The sequence below is a fragment of the Lepus europaeus genome, chromosome 13, assembly GCF_033115175.1.
Source record: "Lepus europaeus isolate LE1 chromosome 13, mLepTim1.pri, whole genome shotgun sequence".
Taxonomy (NCBI): Eukaryota; Metazoa; Chordata; class Mammalia; order Lagomorpha; family Leporidae; genus Lepus; species Lepus europaeus.
The window spans coordinates 58,523,487-58,547,852 of record NC_084839.1 but is presented as its reverse complement, the minus strand read 5'-3'; the positions used below and the strand labels follow the sequence as shown (position 1 = coordinate 58,547,852).

The following is a 24,366-nucleotide window of genomic DNA, read 5'->3' as shown; positions in this document are numbered from 1 at the left end:
CTAATCCTCCGCCTTGTGGCGCCGGCACACCGGGTTCTAGTCCCGGTTGGGGCGCCGGATTCTATCCCGGTTGCCCCTCTTCCAAGCCAGCTCTCTGCTATGGCCCGGGAGTGCAGTGGAGGATGGCCCAAGTCTTTGGGCCCTGCACCCACATGGGAGACGAGGAGAAACACCTGGCTCCTGGCTTTGGATCAGCGTGATGCGCCGGCCTCAGCGGCCATTGGAGGGTGAACCAACGGCAAAAAGGAAGACCTTTCTCTCTGTCTCTCTCTCACTATCCACTCTGCCTGTCAAAAAAAAAAAAAAAAAAAAAAGGTAAAATAAAGAAGAGGGTCTTAAGATACATATGTTAGTAAGAAAAAAATAAAATTTACTTAAAGGAATGTGACTTAGGGGAAAAAAACCAGTGATATATCCAAACTGCCTTTTGGATATATTTTTTTCCCCCCACAACCCATTCCTACCATTTTTTTTTATTTGTGTTCTCTGTATTACTTAAAAGCATAAGCATTCAAACTAGAAATCTGGGAATCATCTTAAACTCCCTGATCTCCCTTAATTCTCATACTAATCAGTCACTTAAAAGTGATTCCACCACCTTTTAAATACCTGTTGAATCTCTCTCTCTCACCTTATCCATGTGTGCCTGCTAATGACAATGTCCTAGTTCTGGCTCCCATGATGTATTATGTGGATAACTGAATTATCTATGTGCTCTCCAGTCCTTGCATTCTGCATTCCTCAATTCATTCTGTACAGCAATATCAATTTAGTGGCTTCCCACCAGTATCCTAATATACTGGAACAGAACAGGAAATATGAGTGGATCTAACAGTACTACTAAGAATAAGATGTATTTCATGAAACTTCCATTTTAGTTGTATATAGACACACACGTGTGTGTATTAGACAATACTGTAAAATGTATTTCTTACTTTTTAAAAAATTATTTATCTTATTTGAAAGGCAGAGAAACAAAGAGCAGAAGACAGGGAGAGTCAGAGATCTCCCGTCTACTGGTCCACCCTTCAAATGCCTGCAAAAGCTAGGGCTCAGCTAGGCCAAAGCCAGGAGCCAGGAACTCAACAATCTGAGCCATCAATGCTGCCTCCCAGGGTGTGTATTAGCAAGAAACTGGAATTGGGACCAGAGCCAACACTCAAACCTGGACAGTCCAACATGGCAAGCAGAGTCTTAACTGCTATGTCAAATACGTGCCCTGTATTTTACTTACAGCTGTTGTCGAAAAAGTTTGAAAGGTAAAAACTGATCTTTCAAAATACAAGTCTGATCATAGTATCCCCATGGCTATTTCAACAGCTTGCTGGAATCATGAATCAGAGTCACATGGGACCTATGCAAATGCTTTAAAAGACCCACAGGTGATTCTGATGAATAACCAAATTTGAAGTCAAGGTCCTCTAGGATAAAGTTCAAATACCTGAGAATGGCATATAGGGCCATCCATAATCAGTCCTTGCTCATCTTGATAACTTCAATCTCCTTACTCTCCCCATTGTGGGTATAAAGCTATAGCAATTTTATTTCTGTGCCTTTACCAAGGCTGTTGCTTCCATCCTTACTTTAGATCCCATTCTCCTCTTAAACTCTATCTGGTGGGTGACTTTAAAGTCTTTCAAGTCATAGGTCATGTGTCACTACTCTCTAAAGTCTCCCCCATGCCTCCAATAGATGGGAGCATAACTTGTTGAACCCAGTGGACATTCCACCTGCCTTTTTTCTAGCCTCATCAATGTATTCTCATCATTTACTTGCAGACCTGCACCATCGCTCCCTCCCCTAACTAGACTGAGAACTATTTGAGGACTCAAATTCTACATTTTTTATAACCCAAATGTCTAGGAAGTACGTGCACAACCAATTCCTCAGTACCCAGTATAATGAAGTCGAAAAAACATTAATTCTCCAACCCAAGTTAAATAGAACAACAATGTTCTCTATGTCAAAGAAAGCAAATTTACTTTATTATTATTATTTATTTAAGAGGGAGGAGGAGGGAGAGAGAGACAGAGTTAGTTCCCATTTGCTGGTTCACATTCCCAAATGCCAGCAATGGCTGAGATGGGGCCAAATTGAAGATGGGAGCCAGGAACTCAACACCAGATCTCCCATGTAGGTGGCAGGGATCCAACTATTTGAGCAATCACCTGCTATCCCCCAGGGTCTGCATTGGTCAGAAACTGGAATTGTTAGCAGAGCTGAGAAATGAACCCTGGTACTCTTATACGGGATACAGATATCTCAACAACTTAGTCAAATGCCTTCCCCAATGGTTGAAGCCTGAAAAGTAGGCGAGTGACATTATACAGGAAGACTAATTCTAATGTGGCTAACCTAGACTACAAAGGGAAGACAGTAGCATATATCTGCAAGTAATGTTACTGAGCATCATTTAAAAGCTTAAATTTGTTAAAATTTAAATTAATGTATAACTTTGATTAAAAAGACCTTTAAACTAAAGCAAGTAGAATAGTAGCATGATAGTTTCCACTATAATAAACATTTCTACCCAAAGAACAGTAGTATTTTAGTGGATGCTTACTGTATCTTTAGCAATTATACGTCCTTTAAGATCAATGTAAAAGGATATTTTTGGGTGCTAAGGAAAATACCAAGGCTTTATGCAATGTAGTATCTATCAACTAAATAATAGTCTAAACTTTAATGTTTATACTGAAACAATTTGACGGCCTATAATTGGTTATTGTTGAGTCGTAGTACTATAGTGCAGTCTGTCTTCTAAATTGCTAAAATCATTTATTCTTCTTATTTCTTGCTAGCTGTCTTTAAATGTCTTTCATACAGATGAACAGGAAAAAGACAACCAAAGTTGCTTTCAGTTCTATATTTTGCCAACTGGAGGGAGGAAGCTGAGAACAGTCAACTATAGAAATAAATCTCTAATACTACATTAGAGATGTTTAAAACCAGCAGTGTATTTGAAGAATTTCTTCTATGTTTATTCATAGACATTCAGCAGTAAACGATACTATCACATATAACATGCTATGAATCTGCATGAGGCCTTTTTTCCTCCCTGATGAAAAGCATTAGGACAGAGACTTGACAATTGTTTTACAGTAGGATTCTAATGACATGCCAAACTTAATAGAAAAGCACTTGTTTAAAGATTTTTCAATTTGCTACTTTAATTTGTTTCTCTTCTCTATTTGCTCAGTCATACATAAAGAAAACTTTCCTAGTCTTATAATGGAATGGATGTTTGGTTTTCCAGTTTTCTGCTGTACCAGCTACTTTGAAAGACTGGTTAATAAGCTGAAGGCTCTTACATAATTCTCTGCTTAAAGACAGCCTAGAAGTGAATTACACAAACAAACAAAACTTTCAAATGTAAGTTAAAATATTTTGTTTGTATAGAATTAGAATTTTATATCATGTAAAGGATATAGGAACATTGTATTGAGAGAGAAGCAAACAGAATTTTTTCATTAATGTATCCTATTAAAATGGGACTGCTGACAAATATAAGTGATATACAACTAATTAGAAAACTAAGTTTACATATACACTTCAGATTCATTCTAGAGAGTTATTAGCTTGAGGATACAGAATTGTCTTAATACTTTAATACTTTTAAGCCCTCCAGTTTTTCACAGTATTCTCTATGAATAATCTACTATATACACTGAATTTTTCATTTTTCTGTACTTTAGTACTTAATTTCTCTAATTTTCCTTTGTACTTCCATTTTTTCTTCTTAATATTGTCATTAACCTTTTATATTATAAATTTAATGAAACATTTTTGCTTGTTATGACTCTGGTCTTACATAAATTAATTACAATAATTCATTTTGGAGCTGGTGCTATGGTGTAATATGTTAAGCTTCCACCTGTGGTGCCAGTATTCCATATGGGCACCAGTTTGTGTCCCAGCTACTCTTTTGATCTAGCTCTCTGTTTTATGGCCTGGGAAAGCTGTGGAAGACGGCCCAAGCCCTTGGGCCCTGCATCCACGTGAGAGACCCAGAAGAAGCTCTTGGCTCCTGGCTTTGGATGGGTTCAGTTCTGGCAGTTGCTGTCATTAGGGGAATGAATTAGCAGATGGAAGATCTCTCTGTCTCTCCCTCTGTCTGTAACTCTGCCTCTCAAATAAATAAATGTTTTTAAAAAGTTCATTTTTATCAATATTATGACAACTAGAAATTGATAAAATGCTATGTCTTATAATAATCTGTTTTGCTCAATGATGTGTAAAATGTAAAACATTTTAATATGGTGTTTTAGTCTGAAATAATTTAGTACTGTAAGAATGTTTTTCTTTGGCTTAAGACCAACTTGTTTTTAAACAAAAGCTGTTTTGCAGGAACTCTGAGCAATACACAGACAAATGCAGCCCTCCAAATTCAACCAACCACAGATTGAAAACATTCAGGAACGAAAATTGTGTTTCGGGCCAGTTTCATGTCATAGTGGGTAAAATCGCTGCCTACAACACCAGAATTCCATATGGGCATTGGTTCAAGTCCTGGCTGCTCCACTTCCAATCCAGCTCCCTGCTAATGGCATGGGAAAAGATGGTCCAAGTGTTTGGGACCTTGCTACCCCCATGAGAGACAGGTATAAAACTCCTGGCTTTGGCCTGGCCCAGTGCTGGCCTTTGTGGCTACCTGGGGAGTGAACCATCAGATGGAACACTCTCACTCTCACTCTCTCACTCTCTCTCTCTCTCTCCCCCGCCTCCTTTGTAACACTGACTTCCAAAATAAATCTTTTAAAAAAGAAAAGGGGTCAGCACGTGGCACAGGTTAATCCTCCGCATATGGGCGCCAGTTCATGTCCCGGCTGCTCCTTTTCCAATCCAGCTCTCTGCTATGGCCTGGGAAAGCAGTAGAAGATGATTCAAGTCCTTGAGCCCCTGCACCCATGTGGAAGACAGGAAGAAGCTTCTGGCTCCTGGCTTCTAGCTTTGGATTGGTCCAGCTCTCACCATTGCGGCCATTTGGGGAGTGAACCAGCGGACAGAAGACCTTTCTCTCTGTCTCTCCCTCTCACTGTCTGTAACTCTACCTCTCAAATAAATAAATAAAATATATAAAAATTTTAAAAAAAGAAAATTATATTTGTGGTGGACCTATGCACATTTTTTCCTTTTCATTATTTCTAAATAATATAACTATGCATATCCCATTTATACTGTATTAGATATTATAAATAATATAGAGATGATTTAAAGGATACAGGTGGAATGTGCTTGTGTTAAATGCAAATACTCTAGCCAGCGCCACGGCTCACTAGGCTAATCCTCCACCTGCGGCGCCAGCACCCTGGGTTCTAGTCCTGGTCGGGGCGCCAGATTCTGTCCTGGTTGCTCCTCTTCCAGGCCAGCTCTCTGCTGTGGCCCGGGAGTGCAGTGGAGGATGGCCCAAGTGCTTGGGCCCTGCACCCGCATGGGAGACTGGGAGGAAGCACCTCGCTCCTGGCTTCGGACCTGCACAGCACACTGGCCGTAGCGGCCATTTGGGGGATGAACCAACAGAAGGAAGACCTTTCTCTCTGTCTCTCTCTCTTTCTCTCACTGTCTAACTCTGCTTGTCCAAAAAAAAAAAAAAAAAAAAAAAAAAAAAAAGCAAATACTCTGCCATTTTATATAAGGGACTTGAGTATCCACTGATGCTGATATCTGTCAATGTTCCCGGAAACAGTTCTGGGAGACAAGAGACAGGTAGTTGATATTTTGTTTACTCAGAAACTAAGACAAAGAGAAGATATTTAAATTGCAGAACCAAGCATAGAAGGTCCATGATTCCTAAATCTTAGGAAGCCTAAGTATAGTACCATGTTATTGTTACTATTAGGACCGAAGACAATAATGAAGGCATTTGTGTTTTATTATCTCTCCTATCTCTCCAAGTTGTTCCATGTGTACTTTAAATAAAAAGTTTGCAACAGTATATCCCCCCGTAATTTATAACTATTGGCCTTAGCAGGGGAAGTGTAGTGTCTCATTATTTCATTGAATAACTTTTTCACTAGAATTATTTACCTTTAAGATTCTGGCAATCTGGATTGTCTTTTGTTAATTATTTCAACCAGGGGCCGGCATAATAGGTTAAGCCGCCACCTTCACACTGGCATCCCATATGGGCACTGATTCCAGTTCCAGCTGCTACACTTTCCATCCAGCTACCTGCTAATGGCCTGAGAAAGCTGCGGAAGGCAGCCCAAGTGCCTGGGTCCCTGCACCCACATGGGAGACTTGGAAGAGGCTCCTGGCTTCAGATCAGCCCAGCTCTGGCCATTGACACCATTTGGGGAGTAAACCAGCAGATGGAAGACCTCTCTGTCTCACCTTCTCTCTCTCTAACTCTGCCTCTCAAATAAATAAATCTTGAAAAAATTATTTCAACCAAAGCATTAGAATGAATTGGGCTGATCAAAACATTTGGGAGGCCAGCACTGTGGCACGGTGGGTTAAAGCCCTGGCCTGAAGGGCCGGCATCCCACATGGGCGCCAGTTCTAGTCCCAGCTGCTCCTCTTCCAATCCAGCTATCTGCTATGGCCTGGGAAAGCAGTAGAAGATGGTCCAGGTCCTTGGGCCCCTGCACCCATGTGGGAGACCGGAGGAAGTTCCTGGCTCCTGGCTTCAGATCGGCGCAGCTCCGGCTGTTGTGGCCACTTGGGGAATAAACCAGCAGACGGAAGACCTTTCTGGCTCTCCTTCTCAATGTCTGTAACTCTAACTTTCAAATAAATAAATAAAATCTTTAAAAAAAAATCTGAGTAGAGATGTTCTCTTGTATCCTCCATGGTAGTACTAAACAATGGCAGGCTCTAAACTCAGTGCCTAGGATAAAAAATGTTTGAGGATTAAATAAGAGCTAGTGAGTAGGATAAGTAAATAAATGATAAAAAGTATGGGCTTCAGAGTTTGAAGATGAGTTTGAGAACAGGCTAAGCTGTTTTCTGTTTATTCTTACACTAGCCACTTAACTCTACCTGTCAAATAAATTGTAGCCACTTTAGAGAGGTTTACATAAACACTACAGGGGATATTTTAGTTGAAAATTCTTTCTATTCTTTAACAAAATATTACTTATGAAGTTAAGTTACTCACTGATCAGCTAATACAGTTCAATTTCATTTTAAGAGAACAGTGTAACAAGACTGTAATTCTACAGATCATACTAGTCAAGTAATTTTCATAAAAGTAATCAGTAATAGATTCCAACATAGGATTCCCTCTGATTGACTGATCTAAGTATGAGTATTAAATTATTTTCATAATAGAACACATTTCAAAGAGTATAAAGTACTGCTTTATAAATGCATCTACCCCTTCTATTTTCCAAATCTTTAATTTGCTAAAAATTACAAAAGATGGCTCCAATGATCTCAAAAACATTTCCCTTCTGCATCAGAATTCTGATTCAGTAGATCCAAGTTGGGGCCCAGGTATTTGCACAGCTAAAAAGCAATACAGATGATTTTGGGGCAGCAAGTACTAATGGAAAAATAACATCAATAATTCTTTTCCTTTAACACTATTACTTACCCCGTGCATGCCACATAAATTTGTAGTCACAAAATGAAGGGGGAAAAAACTATAGATTTGCAGCAACTATAAAGTGAATATTTAATTTCTTAATAATCAAACAACTCAACTAAATAGTTGTAAGTTACTACAACCCTAGAACAATCAACTAGTCTTTTAATGGAGAAATATTCAAGAAAGTACACTGTTCTACAAAGGAGTCACAGTCTCTCTTACTTCCAGAATTCTGTTCAAGCTATTCCAGCTACCCCACACACTCTCTAAATACTCTGTAGCTAGCAAGAGTACTTAATCTCTCATCTGAAATCTCCTAACTTGGACTTTATTCTTTATTAAGGGAACATATAGCAACCTAAGCTTAATCTTAGTGGTTGCCTGTTCATCTCCTACCAGACTGTAGGAAATCTGCAATCAGGGAGTACATTCTTTTTTCCACTATTATACTCTCAGTAAGTAGCAAATGTCTTCCATGTAAGTGCACAATAATGAATGATGCTTTATTTTTTAAAATTTTATTTGAAAGACAGAGAGACAGAAGGAGAGGGAGAAGAAGAAAGACAGAGATACCCCATCTGCTGATTCATCCCACAATGTCTGCAATAGCCAGGACTGAGCCAAGCTAAAGCCAGGAGCCAGGAAATCAATCTGGGTCTCCCATGTGGGTGGCAGGAACCCAACCACCTGATCTCACTGCTGTCTCCCAGAGTCCGCTTTAGCAGGAAGTTCAAAACAGAAGCAGAGTCAGGATCTGAATTCAGGCCCTCAAGTGTGGGATACAGACATCCCAAGCAGTATCTTAACCACTGCACCAAATACCCACTCCAGTAATATAATTATAATCCAATAAACTCAACTACTTTATCACTCTACTTAATTGATCTGTAAGGTATAATTAACATTAATAAAGATGAATCCCCATATACTGAGCTGGGAAAAAAAAAGAGACCCAAACCAAAAAGTGTGTACATTCTAACAAGTTGAAAATAGTAATCCACTGTTACAAAATAAATTTTTTCCTTAAATTTGTTAGCTAGGACATTTCACAAATTAAAATACTTCAAGAAGTAAAATTATCTGGTATGCAGTTTTTATTTATGATTTTAACACTAGGTTTCTTGTCCAAACATAGATAAATATAGCACACCTAATTTTCAATGTTAATCCACGTGAGTTCATTTTTGTGTATTTTTAGAATGTAGTATCTAAAGATAGAAACTTGCTTTTTTCCTAATTAATACAGTCTAATAAAACTAACAAATAATTAACAAAAATATCACACACAGTAGACAAGATGAAAATGGAAAATTAAGAAAATATCTAAATAGATAGGGAAAGCTACATGAGAATCTTAAGATTCTAACTGATTCAAAGATTCAAAGCATGTATGATCATTGAACATTTTCCTAAAGGTGTAACAAAAGTTTCTCATTGGGGCTGGCAGTCTGTGACATAGCAGGTAAAGCCACAGCCTGCAGCACCAGCATCCCATATGGGCACAGGTTCGAGTCCCAGTTGTTCCACTTCCAATCCAGCTCCTGCTGATGCACCTGGGAAAGCAGTGAAGGATGGCCCAAGTGCTTGTGTTCCAACACCCATGTGGGAAACCTGGATGAAGCCCTGGCTCCTGGTTTCAGCCTGGCTGTTGTGACCATTTGGGGAGTGAGCTAGTGGATGGAAGACCTTTCTCTCTCTCTCTGCCCCTCTGTAACTCTTTCAAATAAATAAATAAATAAATAAGTCTTTTTTAAAAAAAGGTTTCTCATTATTTTCTTTAAAGCCAACTGGTTATCTGAGAATAAAGGACATGGAATTTCCCTCCAGAAATACAATCTGAAAAAACAACATACTAAATATTTAACATAAAGAAAACTAAGGAAGAATATATATGTTACATATATTCACATACACTTTCTCTGGGATTTAACCAAAATGAGATTTGGCTTGCAAAGCTTCATTCAACTCCTTCCCAGTCATATCTAGAATATTTTGCCTAATTTACATCAACAGTTAATCACAGTACATGTAGTCATATACAAGAAAAAGTTGACAGGGTAATTAAAAGACCAAGAAAGACTGTCTGAACTATGACCTTCCTATTCTAAATACAGAAGTTTAATTCTGAGAGTGCTTACAAGGAAAGCTTTGTGGCTTCTAATACAATGTGTTTTTCAATGTAGAAATAAGAACAAAATATCTAATACTGAAAGAGATCATCTAAAAGGAAACTTACAAAAAAAAATTGTAGGTGAATCACCTTTTCTGAGACACCAGTGTCTTTCATTCAGCAAGTTCTTAAGCTGATGGCCTTCATTATTTACAGAAGAAATGATACAATATCTGAGATTTACTTTAAAGACTCTGGTAAAGCAAACAAAAGCAAAGTGAGAGGATTGATGAAGTATTGAAAACTGTTGAGCTGAGAGATGAGTATAGAGGTTTAGTATATTATTTCATTCACTTTTTATGTATTTTAAAAATAACGAAAAAATTTAAAAAAGTAAAAACTAGGGCTTGATTAGATTTATCCAAATCATCAAATTTGTATGAAGGAAACACTGAACAGAGGTACTTTATATATTGCTTTAAATTTTTTGAAATATTTAGAAATACTGAAAGGTCTAAGACTCTGGCACTATAAGAAAATAACATGGTTGAGAATTTACACCAAAAGAATGGCTTAAAAGAAACTAACAATACAGGGATCTTCAATTTATCATTCTTCATATGTATTCCAATCAGTGCTGCGTACAGCAAGATGCCACTCTCTCAGCAAGAGGCCACTATGGCTAACTTAGCACATGAATTTTCTTTTCATTCAGCAAGAGCAAGAGAGTTCACTTCTTTTCTTGACCAACTGCAATGAACAGGGTAGGAAAAGGACTAGTTTCCTAAAAACAAAGTTGAAAGAACTGTGGAAGAGAAACGAACATATATAGAATATGATATTAACAAATACAGATAGATGGGCATTACTAATTGAATCACTCCTCAGTTACTGGATTAATAAAAGAACAAAAAATGAAGTATGCTGTCTGGTACAAGCTTGTTGAACAGATTCAAGAAAATTACCTGAGTCATATTTCCATAGGGAGAGAAGCATTAGTAGGAAGGCTATAAATAGGATGTGTTGGCAGGGACTTTTAATTTCTTTTTTTTTTTTTTTCTTTTTTTTCTTTTTTTTTGACAGGCAGAGTGGATAGTGAGAGAGAGAGACAGAGAGAAAGGTCTTCCTTTTTGCCGTTGGTTCACCCTCCAATGGCCGCTGCGGCCGGCGCATCGCGCTGATCCGAAGCCAGGAGCCAGGCGCTTCTCCAGGTCTCCCATGCAGGTGGCAGGGCCCAAGGACTTGGGCCATCCTCCACTGCCTTCCCGGGCCATAGCAGAGAGCTGGCCTGGAAGAGGGGCAACCGGGACAGAATCCGGCGCCCCAACCGGGACTAGAACCCGGTGTGCCGGCGCCGCAAGGCGGAGGATTAGCCTGTTAAGCCACGGCGCCAGGCTTTTAATTTCTATGATGTGGCTTGCAGTATTCTTCTATGTACTAAGTACCTTTTGGGCATTTGGAAAAGTGGTATTCATAAAAATAAAGATAACCCTAGTTTGGAGCTATAAAAGAAGTTACATCAACTTAAATGGAAGAAAGCATAAGCTACAGCTATTGAAGAAGGTATCCAGTCTTTACCCTGGCATTAGAATGAGCTCTCTTCGCTGAGATAATACACAAAGAAAATAACTACAGGCGACAAAAGCATTCTCTGAGTGAAAAAAGCAGAGGTAATTTATCAGAGCACAATTGTTAGATCAAGACACTGACTTGATTCTGCAGGAAGATTCAAACATTAATAATATCAAAAACTTGGGGTCAGCTTTGTGGTACAGTGGATTAATCCACAGCCTGTGACACTGGCATCCCATGAGTGGTGGTTCATGTCCCAGCTACTCCACCTCCTATCTATCTCCCTGCTAATGTGCCTGGGAAAGCAATCGAAAAGTGTCTAAGTGTTTGGGACCCTGCCACCCATGTGGGAAGCCCAGACTGAGTGCTGGGCTCCAGGTTTGGCCTGACTCAGTTCTGGCTTTTGTAGACATTTGGAGAGTGAACCAACAGATAGAAGTTCTCTTTCTCTCTGTCACTCTCACACTCTGCCTTATAAAAAATAAATAAAAATAAACTTATATGATTTTTTTTTAAACTTTTATTTAATGAATATAAATTTCCAGTGTACAGCTTATAGATTACAATGGCTTCCCCCCCCCATAACTTCCCTCCCACCCGCAACCCTCCCCTCTCCCGCTCCCTCTCCCCTTCCATTTGCATCAAGATTCATTTTCAATTCTTTTTATATACAGAAGATCAATTTAGTATAAAGAATTCAACAGTTTGCACCCACATAGAAACACAAAGTGAAACATACTGTTTGAGTACTAGTTATAGCATTAAATCACAATGTACAGCACATTAAGGACAGAGATCCCACATGAGGAGCAAGTGCACAGTGGCTCCTGTTGTTGACCCAACAAATTGACACTCTAGTTTATGGCGCCAGTAACCATCCTAGGCTGTCGTCATGAGTTGCCAAGGCTATGGAAGCCTTCCAAGTTTGCCGACTCTGATCATATTTAGACAAGGTCATAAAAGACAGAGTGAGGATAGTAACCAATGATCCTAAGAGTGGCATTTACCAGGTTTGAATTATACAGCATGAAGTGGGGAAGAGGACCATCAGTACACACATGTTGGGAGTAGAGCCATTGGTGGTAGAGTAGAGCTTATGATTACAAAGGAATGAGGCCCAAGTGCACTAGACAGGGCCTAGAACAAAGGACAGAGTCATTATTAGAGGAACTAAGAAAGGTGCTGTCTAAGCTACAATTAAGTTTTCTGATTGAGAGGCAAATAGAACCTGATAGAAGGGGCTTGATAATAATCTGTTGGGCTTTAGGCCTTGTAAGTTCAGAGGCCCAGACCTATCAATCTCTTCACATGGGGTATATCCTAAGGGAGGTGTGAACCTCCTAGGGGAAGGCACTCTGTTGACTTTCATTACTTGGCTGGCCTGGGAGGAGAGCTGGCCAGGCAAAGGCAGGGGGCATCTCTAACAAGAAATTTACAGTTCTGCCTGCAATGTTGCTGACCCTACTTGGCCATCCCCTCAGCTGCAGTGGTCCCTTTGGAAGTTGGGCTGAGTGAAGGGCTTTTCAGCTTAGAGCCAATAAGATCTGTGGCTCTGACCTGGGCATCCTTCGACTCCAGGGCAGGTCCATTTCCAGTGATCCAACTCTTGGCAGAGCTGCCAGGGCTCTTCACAAGCTGACTTCTGCTGAAGCCCAGGCTTACCACATTGAAAGCCACTGCAGTGGACTGGCCTGTTGGGTCTCCTTGAGGGCAGATCACTGTCCAGATCAGCCATTAATAGGCCTGCCACCCATTGCTTCTGATGCCGAGCTTTCTTTTCCTCCTGGTTTGTGTTAAAGCAGACCAGAGGATGCAAGTCAAGGGAGTGCCCGTTTCCCATCTCTAATCTTCGGTGGCCTGAACTACAAGTCTATAGTCACAGGCATGTTCTGTAGTAGTTTTTCTAAGGTAGACAATGCCCATGAGGAAAATTATATTCTCACTTTAAAACTTTCTTTCCCTTTGGTCTGAAAGGGAGGTTTTTTCTACTTACTGTATACTTGGCTGATGGCGAAGTGAATCTAGCTATGAGATTATTATTTAAGTTCTTATTTTGGCTATGCTATTGCAGAAAAATGTTAGCCATCTCTTTTATAAGGTCTAAAGATTAAATTGTGCATCCTACAGATTCCTTCATAATAGAATTAGTTTCCTACCTTGAAGAGAATAGAGAAATGAAAGAACAAGTTGGGCTTAGAATAGAGAAGTGAGGGAGCAAGTCCTAGATCGCTTGCTGACAATAGCAATATCACATGAATACTTAGCAAACCGTTTCAACCATTAGATAACAACTTAAGAAAACATTTACCAGAAGGTCCAATGCCTTCTATAAATTTTAAGAATCATGTATTTGAAAACACCTCTTAAATATCTAACATGGTGTAGTTTGTTTAGCCAGTAAACTTAAGCACAACCATCTAAAATGTTTTTAGTTTCTTTCTACCAACAAGTCTAAAACATATGATACACAGATTCAGGTCCCACAAATTAAAATGTATCTTTGATTGATTTTAGCAGCTTAAATTTATGGACAATCTTATCTATAAGCCAATTAAAATAAAACTCTTAATAAAATTTCCCCATGTGGACATACAATATGTACACACATATAATATAGCATAATAGACCAATATAGCAATTTTAATAATAGCTTTTAAAATCTTTAACTCTTTTTGTAGATTGCCAATTGATTTGAATTGCTTTTTCTTTTTAGTAACCTCAGTTAACCATACTTTCTCTCAGTTGGTACTGTTAATACATTATTGGCTTCATCTATTTACAGAGCCATCCCAAAGTACTGAATACAATAAAAGTGGCTGGAAAAAGTCCATAGGAACCTATAGGAGGACAGCTAAACACAGAACCAACAACGCTTTAGTTTTATGAGCAGCAGATCATATATAACTGTGGATGACAAAAGACTTTAAGTCGCCATGTTTAAAATTATAAACTCATCAACCAACAAGAGGCACTTGCTTACTTCACAGTATTTTTGAAAGCACCTGTAGGATTTTACAAGTATTTAACCCTTTAAGCCTCTGGGGCTTTCTCATTAAGATAACTATCATGTCTAGTAACACAAGATCATTAGACTTTTGAATTCTCAAACATTCTTCACCACAGTGAAGAAACCAAATATCTCCAACATGCCAAACAACAAACGCAAAAACCAAGCTAACAAGAACAAGGAAGACACTATGACGCCCCCAAATGAAAAAGACGCCCCAATTCAAGATTATGAAGATGATGACATCGAAGAAATGCAAGAAGCAGATCTCAAAAAATTGGTAAGAACATTAAGAAGTTCTCAAAAACAAATTCTTGAACTACAGAAATCCTTCATGGACAAGATAGAAAATCTCTCTCGTGAAAGTGAAATATTAAGGAGGAATCAAAATGAAATGAAACAACTACTGCAACAAGAAACTCTGATAGTGACTAGAAATCATAATGAAATGAAGAGTTCAATAGATCAAATGACAAACACATTAGAGAGCCTTAAAAACAGAATGGGCGAAGCAGAAGAGAGAATATCAGACTTAGAAGACAGAGAACAGGAAAGGAAACAGGCAAACCAAAGAAAAGAAGAAGAAATTAGAAATCTAAAAAATATTGTCGGGAATCTACAGGATACTATTAAAAAACCCAACATTCGGGTTCTAGGAGTTCCTGAAGGCATGGAGAGGGAGAAAGGATTAGAAGGCATTTTCAGTGAGATACTAGCAGAAAATTTCCCAGGTTTGGAGAAGGACAGAGGCATTTTAGTACAGGAAGCTTATAGAACCCCTAATAAACATGACCAAAAGAGATCCTCACCACGACATGTTGTAATCAAACTCACCACAGTGAAACATAAAGAAAAGATCCTAAAAGGTGCAAGAGAGAAACGTCAGACCACTCTTAGAGGATCTCCAATTAGACTCACAGCAGACTTCTCATCAGAAACCCTACAAGCTAGAAGGGAATGGCGAGACATAGCCCAGGTACTAAGAGAGAAAAACTGCCAGCCCAGAATACTATATCCTGCAAAGCTCTCATTTGTGAATGAAGGTGAAATTAAGACTTTTCATAGCAAACAGAAACTGAAAGAATTTGTTGCCACTCATCCTGCCCTGCAAAAGATGCTTAAAGATGTGTTACACACAGAAACACAGAAACATGGTCACCAATATGAAAGAAGGTAAAGGAAGGAAACCTCACAGCAAAAGATCACAGGAAGCTCAATTTCTCTTTGACATAGAATTAAACTCTGATGCTCTGTTAAAGCAATGTGTTAAAGTAATCTATTATGTTCTCTTGATGTCTGTTACCAGACTTTAAGTTTCTATAATGGAAAATGCTATTAATACAAATGTTTGAGAATTAAACTTATATGATTTTATATTGTTTATTATTTGAGCCAAGTGTACCATTTGAGCTATGATATAATCTCTATATTCTTGGTATAATCTTGTCAGTTGTGTTTGATTGGACAAGCAAACCAAAGAAACAAACAAAACATTACAGTACTGCTTTGGAACAAATATAATTCTTATCCTATCCCATTTATTTAAAAAGCTTCTGGAAGTAACACCAAATAAACAGCAATTAAAAATCACCAAGGAGCAAAAATGCCAGTCTCACAATTGGAAATAATGGGAAAGATTGGACTGGGGCCCCTGAGACTTTTTGATACCCCACAGAGCTCTTCCAAGGAAGACACAGAAACTCATGCTAATCACATACCTATTACTAAATTCATTGGCTTAAAAGTTTTGTTTTGCTTTTTTTTTTAGGCAGATGTCTGTTGAGCATTAATATGACACCTTATGTTTCCTTTTGATTGGTTTACTTTTCCTCATAATTACATTTTTCTTTAAACTCATCATTTTTCCCCTCTTGCCCTAATCTTTCCTGATGTTTCTTTCTTTTGCTTGGAATGCCTTTTTTGCCTTTTTTTTTTTTTTTTTTTTTGACAGGCAGAGTGGACAGTGAGTGAGAGAGAGAGAGAGAGAGAGAGAGAGAAAGGTCTTCCTTTGCCGTTGGTTCACCCTCCAATGGCCGCCGCGGTAGGCGCACTGCGGCCGGCGCACCACGCTGATCCGATGGCAGGAGCCAGGTGCTTCTCCTGGTCTCCCATGGGGTGCAGGGCCCAAGCACTTGGGCCATCCTCCACTGCACTCCCGGGCCACAGCAGAGAGCTGGCCTGGAAGAGGAGCAACCAGGACAGAATCTGGCGCCCCGACCGGGACTAGAACCCGGTGTGCCGGAGCCGCAAGGCGGAGGATTAGCCTAGTGAGCCGCGGCGCCGGCCGCCTTTTTTACCTTAAAAAGTCAACTTTGTAGCCACTCTCTCCTGGAAATCTACCCTGACTCTGCCCTACTTTCACTGTTTTTTGGCACACTTGGGGTATAATTTTTCAATTCTTTCTTTCTTTGATATCTCACTGGTTCATAAGCTTCTTGAGGACAGATACTCCTTTTTTTTTTTTTTAAATCAATTTTTCCCATTCTATACTTCACTTCTGTACTTCATTTATTTGAAATGCAGAGTTACAGAGACAGCAAGATCTTCCATATGCTGGTTCACTCTCGAAATAGCCACAATGGCTGGGGCTGAGCCAGACTGAAGCCAGGAGCCTGGAAGTTCATCCAGGTCCCCCCATGGATGACAAGAACCCAAGTACTTTAGGCCACTTTCTGCTGCCTTCCCAGGCACATCTGCAGGGAACTGGATGGGAAGCAGAGCAACTGTGCCTAGAACTGGCACTCATACGGGATGTTAGTGTGGCAGGCAGCAGCTTAACCCTCTGTACCGCAACACTGACTCCAAAGGCAGACTATCTTATACCACCAAATATAAGTCTCCTTTGGTTTAAAAATGATACAACATTGTGTTATATAGTACTAAGAAAGAAAACAGCACTACCAATTAACAGTGGGATGCTGTAGACATATAATGATCCAGAATCAAAGAAAAAATGTGGGGAGGGCACAAACCATGCAACCAAGAATCAGAGAAATTCTAATTTGACTTTGTATCTTCAATTTCCACAAAATGGGCATGCAGAAAATGTACATGAAGTATTTGTAGCATACTGAATAAATCAATTCAATCTAGATTGGTACATTTCATGAATATTCACCTTTTGGGTCATTAAGAAAACAATGGAATCTAAAGAATAAAACTTTCTAGGTTCTTTTTAAAACTAAAACCTATAAATTTATAAATGTAATGGTTCTAGATTTAGTTGGGTAATGCAAAATATCAAGGAAGAAATAAAGTTTTACTTTCTAAATATAATTGCTATGACTTCACATTAAAGGGAAAAACATACCACCACAATGTCAACCGCCTGGATAAATACATTTTTATATTATGGTATATTTTTAAAAGAAACATTATTTTGAAGTATCCATGCTGAATATAAGCACTAGAATGTAAATGGATTGTAAATAATGCAAAATAAAGGATAATTTAAGACTCATTTATATTTCTGAATTATACTTATATATAATATTGTGAATAAACAAAAACGAGCCCAGAGGTGATTTTAGTAGATCATCAGCATTTGTTTACTTTCAGAAAAAATATTGGTTCTTAATTTTGGATTAGATTTTAAGGGGAAGATGCCCTAAAAACATCTTTAAAAAGATAAACACATTTTAAGTTTAATCCTAGTGAGGTAAACAAGTTGCCTTGTCATTCCTTTGAAATAGTGCTGCAGTCTGGAAATTATTGAGAGACACAAGTGGCATAAAAATAGAAAAGCTAAAATTCTACAATAATACATGTAGAAATTCCTTTCCTTTATATTTTTCTATATCCTCTAGAAAGGAACATTATAAAAATACTCTTTATCAAGATAGATGGTTTATATACATAATTTTTTATCTTCAATAACCTACTGAAGATATAGAAAAAACCAAGTATTTATTTTTCTTTATAACATCTAACAGCCATCAAATATTTAACCCAAATAACTTTTGGACTGAACATTAACAATAATTAAAGATTACCTTTAATAACCTAGCACATATATTCTTCACAAGTTTACAATTAAAGAGGGCTGATTTTAAACTTATGTATGGTTCTATAATTTCAAATTATTTCTTTTCATCATTGTCATTAAGGGAGTGGCTATTGCATTTGGAGTTAAAAGCAAAAGCCCTAGAGAAAGACAAGACTGGAAAAAAATGACACGTTAGCTATACAACCTTTAGCAGGTGATTTCATCTCTCTAAGCCCCGGTTTATCTGTAAAATAGGGTTATATATCTGAAATACAGAGTTTTTCTAATAATAACGTGTATCAAGCATTCCATATGACTTTTGCTACTTAGTAAATGGCCAATAAATTTGTTAGGGTGCTATATTTTAGAGACTTCTCTGTTTTGTTGGGATATTTAATAGTAAACAAAACTTCACTCTTTGTTACTAATACTACTATTAGACATTATGGATAAAGATTCAAAACTTTTACCAACTGAGGTCACAGTGCAAAAAACATGATATTAAAACACACACAAAAAAGGAATATTAAAATTCTATTTAAACAGCATGTCTTTTCAGTGTCAGAACAACACATCAGCAGATTTTCAAACAAACCCCACATTTTACAATAAAAGAGGCCAACTTCCACCCTTTGGAATTCATTACTTATTCTATATGAAAGGTGCAAGAACATTTAAAATGTAAGGTGGTGTACAACATTTGTAACATGTGACTGCTAAAAGATCATCCGTAGGGATAGATCTTAGATCTTTCTCTACACAAGAGTCAATTTCATCATTTACCACTGAGGGGAGCTGTAACCTAGGAAAAGGTTTCTACAACACTATGAGGTTATTTTTAAAAGTTTCCACATCTTAAAATATTTATTTTATCAAACCTATTAAAAATATTTAAAATTAATTTGACAAGCATCTCAATTCTATTTTAAAGAGTTTATAATAAATAAGAAGGTATATTATGTCCATATAATTATAAAGATACATGAAGCCTTGTTGCTCCTTCTCTATTTTTCTCCAAAGCACTTATGTATATTTACTATATATTTTATAGATTATACTTATATAACATACAACATGATTATCATATATTCAACATATTTCTTTTATATAATGTATTTTCTTTTCCACAATTCACACAATTTTTTTAAAGTCATTTCGAGAAGCACAGAGAAACAGAAAGACCTCCTATTTGCTGGCTTATTCCCCAAATGTCTGAAATGCTTGGGTAGGTGGGAGGATCCCCTCAAGCTAGGAACTCAATCCAGGTCTCCCATATGGGAGACAGGAGCCTCTGAAAGTCTGCATTGGAGGGAAGCTGGGAATCAAACCCAGGCAGGACATAGATACCCTAATCAGCATTAGATGCCTCTAGGCCAAATATCTTACATACATTAATTTTTATATTTATTCTCCCCCCCCTCACACACACACAGGACTGTAAACTCCATGGGATTTATTATCTGTTATATCATTTTATTTTCAGTACCTAGAATAGTGCCTAGCATAAGACAAGCTCAGTGAATTAATGCATGAATGAATGCACAGTCATTTAGTTGAAAAGTTAAAAATACCTCATTTATTAGATAAGGTCAAATAAAGAAAACTCTACCACATGGAAAATGCAATATCTACTTACACTGAATTTTGGTTAAAAAGAAAGTCTAAGAATAGTTCTTTAATTCTAGACAGATCCTATGAGACTGACTTGTTTAACATACATTTATAGTAGAATCCCTCTTAAAGTGATCTAATTGGTATAGGGAGTTGGACAACTGGAGGGAAGGGTTTTGAATACTGATACCCACAAATTTTAATTTTGTTCCATATTAACATACTTCATTCACAAATTTTATTGCCTCTTCTTCAAGTATAACTTTTTTTTTTTTTTAAGATTTATTTTATTCATTTGAAAGAGTTACAAAGAGAGGTAGAGACAGAGAGGTCTTCCATCTGCTGCTTCACTCCCCAGATGGCTTCATTGGCTAGAGGTGATTGGAGCTGTGCCTATCTGAAGCCAGGAGCCAGGAGCTTCTTCCGGGTCTCTCACATGGGTACAGGGGCCCAAGGACTTGGGGGCCATCTTCTACTGCTTTCCCAGGCCATAGCAGAGAGCTGGATCAGAAGAGGAGCAGCTGGGAATAGAACCGGCGTGCATATGTGATGCCGGCACTGCAAGCTGTGGCTTTACCCTATACCACAGCGCTGGCCCCTTATCAATTCTTTGTAAAGCACTTAACTTATTAGGTGCAAACCTTTTACATAATAAAAGTGTCTTGATATTCACACCCTGTGTTTGAGGACCTGACCTTGCTTCCAACTTTCCAGTTCCTTAGAACTAAAAATAGTACACCCCCTGCTGGAAAAAATGCTAGACCCCTTTTTTCACTGATATAGACAATTAAGTCACACATAGAAAGGAAGAACATAGTGCAAATAATGTTAATATGCCTATCATAAATAGGGTACGTAGTTTATTGGTTATTATGATGATGAACAATCATGGTGATGCAATGCTGACAACAGTGAAAACTATTCATTGAGCTTTTAATCCTCAGAGCAATCTTGTCATTTTACGGCTGAAAACTTAGGAAATTTGCCAATGATCAGAGCTTGTAACCGGAAAAGCAAGGACATGAAATCAAGTTTGATTCCAAAGCCCATACTCATAATCACTGTATTTTCATTGCCTATCTTCTCTAATTGCCAATCAATAAACATGTTTTAACACCTACCAAAATAGTATAATTCAAGATTAATAACTTGTGATGATTAAATTATGATTTTTGCCTTATTATCCTTAATTAAGATACTTTTTATTAATTTCAGGTGGTATTAAGATGATCTAGAATCTCTCAACCTAAATAGTTAAAGCATTTTTCAACAAATTTCAAAGAACATTCATGGTTTCTTTTTTTTTTTTTGGACAGGCAGAGTTAGACAGTGAGAGAGAAAGAGACAGAGAGAAAGGTCTTCCTTTTTCCACTGGTTCACCCCCCAAACGGCCACTAAAGCTGGCGTGCTGCAGCCGGCACACTGCGCTGATCCAGCACACTGCGCTGATCCGAAGCCAGGAGCCAGGTGCTTCTCCTGGTCTCCCATGGGGTGCAGGGCCTAAGCACTTGAGCCATCCTCCACTGCCTTCCCGGGCCACAGCAGAGAGCTGGACTGGAAGAGGAGCATCCAGGACAGAATCCGGCGCCCCAACCGGATTGAGAACCTAGGGTGCTGGCACTGCAGGCGGAGGATTAGCCAAGGGAGCCATGGCGCCAGCCTCATGGTTTCATTTAACAAATGTTTAAATGAGAATTTGCTATATATAAAACACTGTTAGATGTCGAACAGATTAAAAAAATTAAATCATATTTTTCACAAATACTTCTGTTATATTGTCTATCACTCCATTCCTTAAAATTTTATAAGCTGTAAATCACTAAATTCCAAAGGAAACACTTTTGTCAAACTGCTAATGAACATTAACAAATACATACATAAAGTTAAAAATGTCAAAGGTGAAGGAATTTGCCATTAGCTTACATTTTCTATGACAAATGTCCAGTCTTTGTCTTCAAATTCTTCTGCATGAGGATCCTGTAACAAAAACAAAATTTGCAACTGAAATACATGTCTTTAGGTCTATCAATCCAATTAAGAAAAACAAACAGCTTTGTTTTTAGCTTTTACCAACTGCTTTTTCTTTTTTAAATATTTATTTATTTTATTTGAAAGTTACAAAGGAGGAGAGACAAAGAGAGAGTCTTGCATTTGCTGGTTCAATCCCCAAATGGCTGCAACAGCCTGGGCTGGGCCAGGCTGAAGCAAGGAGTCAGGAGCTTCCTCAGGGTCTCCCATCTCCTGCGGGGGCCCAGGCACTTGGGTCATGTTCTGCTGCTTTTCCCAAGTGCATTAACAGGGAGTTGGATTGAAAGTGGAGCAGTCCATAAGGGATGCGGTGTCACAGGCGGCAGCTTAACCCGCTACGCCACAACACTGGCTCCACCAACTGCTTTTATCTTTATTTTTTTTTTTAATATTTATTTATTTATTTGAAAGTCAGAGTTACACAGAGGGAGAAGGAGAGGCAAAGAGAGAGAGAGAGAGGTCTTCCATCCGTTGGCTCACTCCCCAATTGGCCGCAACAGCTGGAGCTGTGCCTATCCGGAGACAGGAGCCAGGAGCTTCTTCCAGGTCTCCCACACAGGTGCAAGGGCCTAAGGACTTGAGCCATCTTCCACTGCTTTCCCAGCCACAGCAGAGAGCTGGATCAGAAATGGAGCGGCCAGGGCTCGAATTGGCACCCATATGGGATGCTGGCACTGCAGGCAGCAGTTTTACCCGCTAAGCCACAGCGCTGGCCCCACCAACTGCTTTTAAAAAGGAAGATGGAGCTCATTCTTAGGATATTCCCATAATTTGTCTAAAGTTTAAATAATTAGTTTAAGAAATTCTCTATGTTTGTTTATCAACACATCACTATCTTACATCACTGCATCTATAACAAGAAAAAAAGAAATTTGATCAGACACAGATTACCTAGGGAATGAACAATTAAGATAGTAAATATTCATACAAAATCCTGTCTTTGTTTTTACACCTGCATTTTAAAACTGAAATTGTCAATTGAAGCAAGCTTTCTTTGATGCCATGGTTATGTAAACATCTGGAATTTCAAAGCACTGCAAGGGATTTCATAATCTAGACAATGGAAAATTAGCATGGGTTTTTGATGCCTCCTCCCTCCTCACAGAAATGTCCCCCCAGAAACCTGACATAGGGCAGAAGCAACTTTTTTATTTTGTTTATTTGAAATGGGGTACACTTTTGCAAGCATTTTTTGACAAATATTTCTTAGGTGCTTGTTATATAAGAGATATAGAAGTATTACATGAATTTAAACATAGTTGGGACTTCCGTGTGACACAGTGGTTCAAGCTACCACCTGTGATGCTGGCATCCCATATGGACGCAGGTTCAAGACCCGGATGTTCCACTTCTGATCCAGCTCTCTGCTAATGTACCTGGGAAAGGAGCAGATGGTCCAAGTGCTTGGGACCCTGCACCCACGTGGGAGACTTGTAAGAAGCTCCTGGTACTTGGCTTCAGTCTGACCAAGACCTAACTGTTGCAGCCATCTGGGGAGTGAACCAGTGGATGGAAGATTTCTCTCTCTGTCCTCTGTGCTCCCCGCCCTGTAACTCTAACTTTCAAATAAATAAATAAATCTTTTTTTTAAAAAAAACATAGTAGTCCTTGCCTAGAAGACACAGTAACTCTAACCTAAATGAATATATGACAAATAAAATAAATGGTTTTACCAGAAACTGGAAAATAATACATTATTTCTTACAAGAATGATTGGAAAAATCATGACAGAGAAAACATCTGAGCTAGATGGGACTGTGCAGGACTTCCCTAGATATTAAAATAAGTAAAGTAAAAGGCAACAAAGTATAAGACACAGAAAGGTAAGTAATGAGGTCATATTATATGTGTATTTATCTTACTCAAACACCCTATGTGTAGCAGATAGGTACGGACAAGTGACACAGCATTCTGATAAAGCAGGCTTGTCTCAACATTTCACTCTAAGATTGAGCATTTAAAGATTGGCTCTGATATTCCCCAACCTATTTATGATTGATTCCACTTTAGCCTACCATTAATCCTCTGTTTCTGTTGCCACAGCTGGGTTTGTGTCTTTCAAGATAGAAGTGATTGTACCATTCTCTTTGTTTCTCTGCTCTCCATCAATCTTGTGTACATATTAATTTTCCAAAATCAGAATTCTGATGTTAGTACCAACTCTGATTTAATGACTCCTATAATTTATGAGGATAAATTTTAAACTCCTTAGTTACTTCATTACTTCTATGTACTTATTTTTCATTATAACACCATGGTGGCTACCTAAGTTGTAACAAGACTACTGTTTTTATTTATTTATTTGGGAGACAGAAAGAGTAAGACCAATAGGGATAGTGAGCACTCCCATTCACTGGTTCACTTCTTAAATGTGCAAAATGGCTGGAACATGAAGAGCCAGGAACTCTCAGGGCCACATTAGCAGAAAGCTCAAGTCAGAAGCCAGAGCCAGGAATCAAACCCAGGCACTCAAATGTGGGATGCAGGCATTCTAACCAGAAGCCTAACTACTAGGCCAAACA

The 24,366-nt window shown here is 38.4% G+C and overlaps 1 protein-coding gene across 4 annotated transcripts in view; it reads right to left on the bottom strand.

Annotated features, from left to right (window-relative positions):
• EHBP1 (EH domain binding protein 1) overlaps positions 1–24,366 on the bottom strand; it is a 378,411-nt gene that overhangs the window by 288,527 nt on the left and 65,518 nt on the right. For all 4 annotated transcript variants that reach the window (XM_062209516.1, XM_062209514.1, XM_062209518.1 and 1 more), the window contains exon 5: positions 21,740–21,793. In XM_062209516.1, coding sequence (XP_062065500.1) covers positions 21,740–21,793 — 54 coding nt within the window. The remainder of the gene's footprint in view (positions 1–21,739; positions 21,794–24,366) is intronic.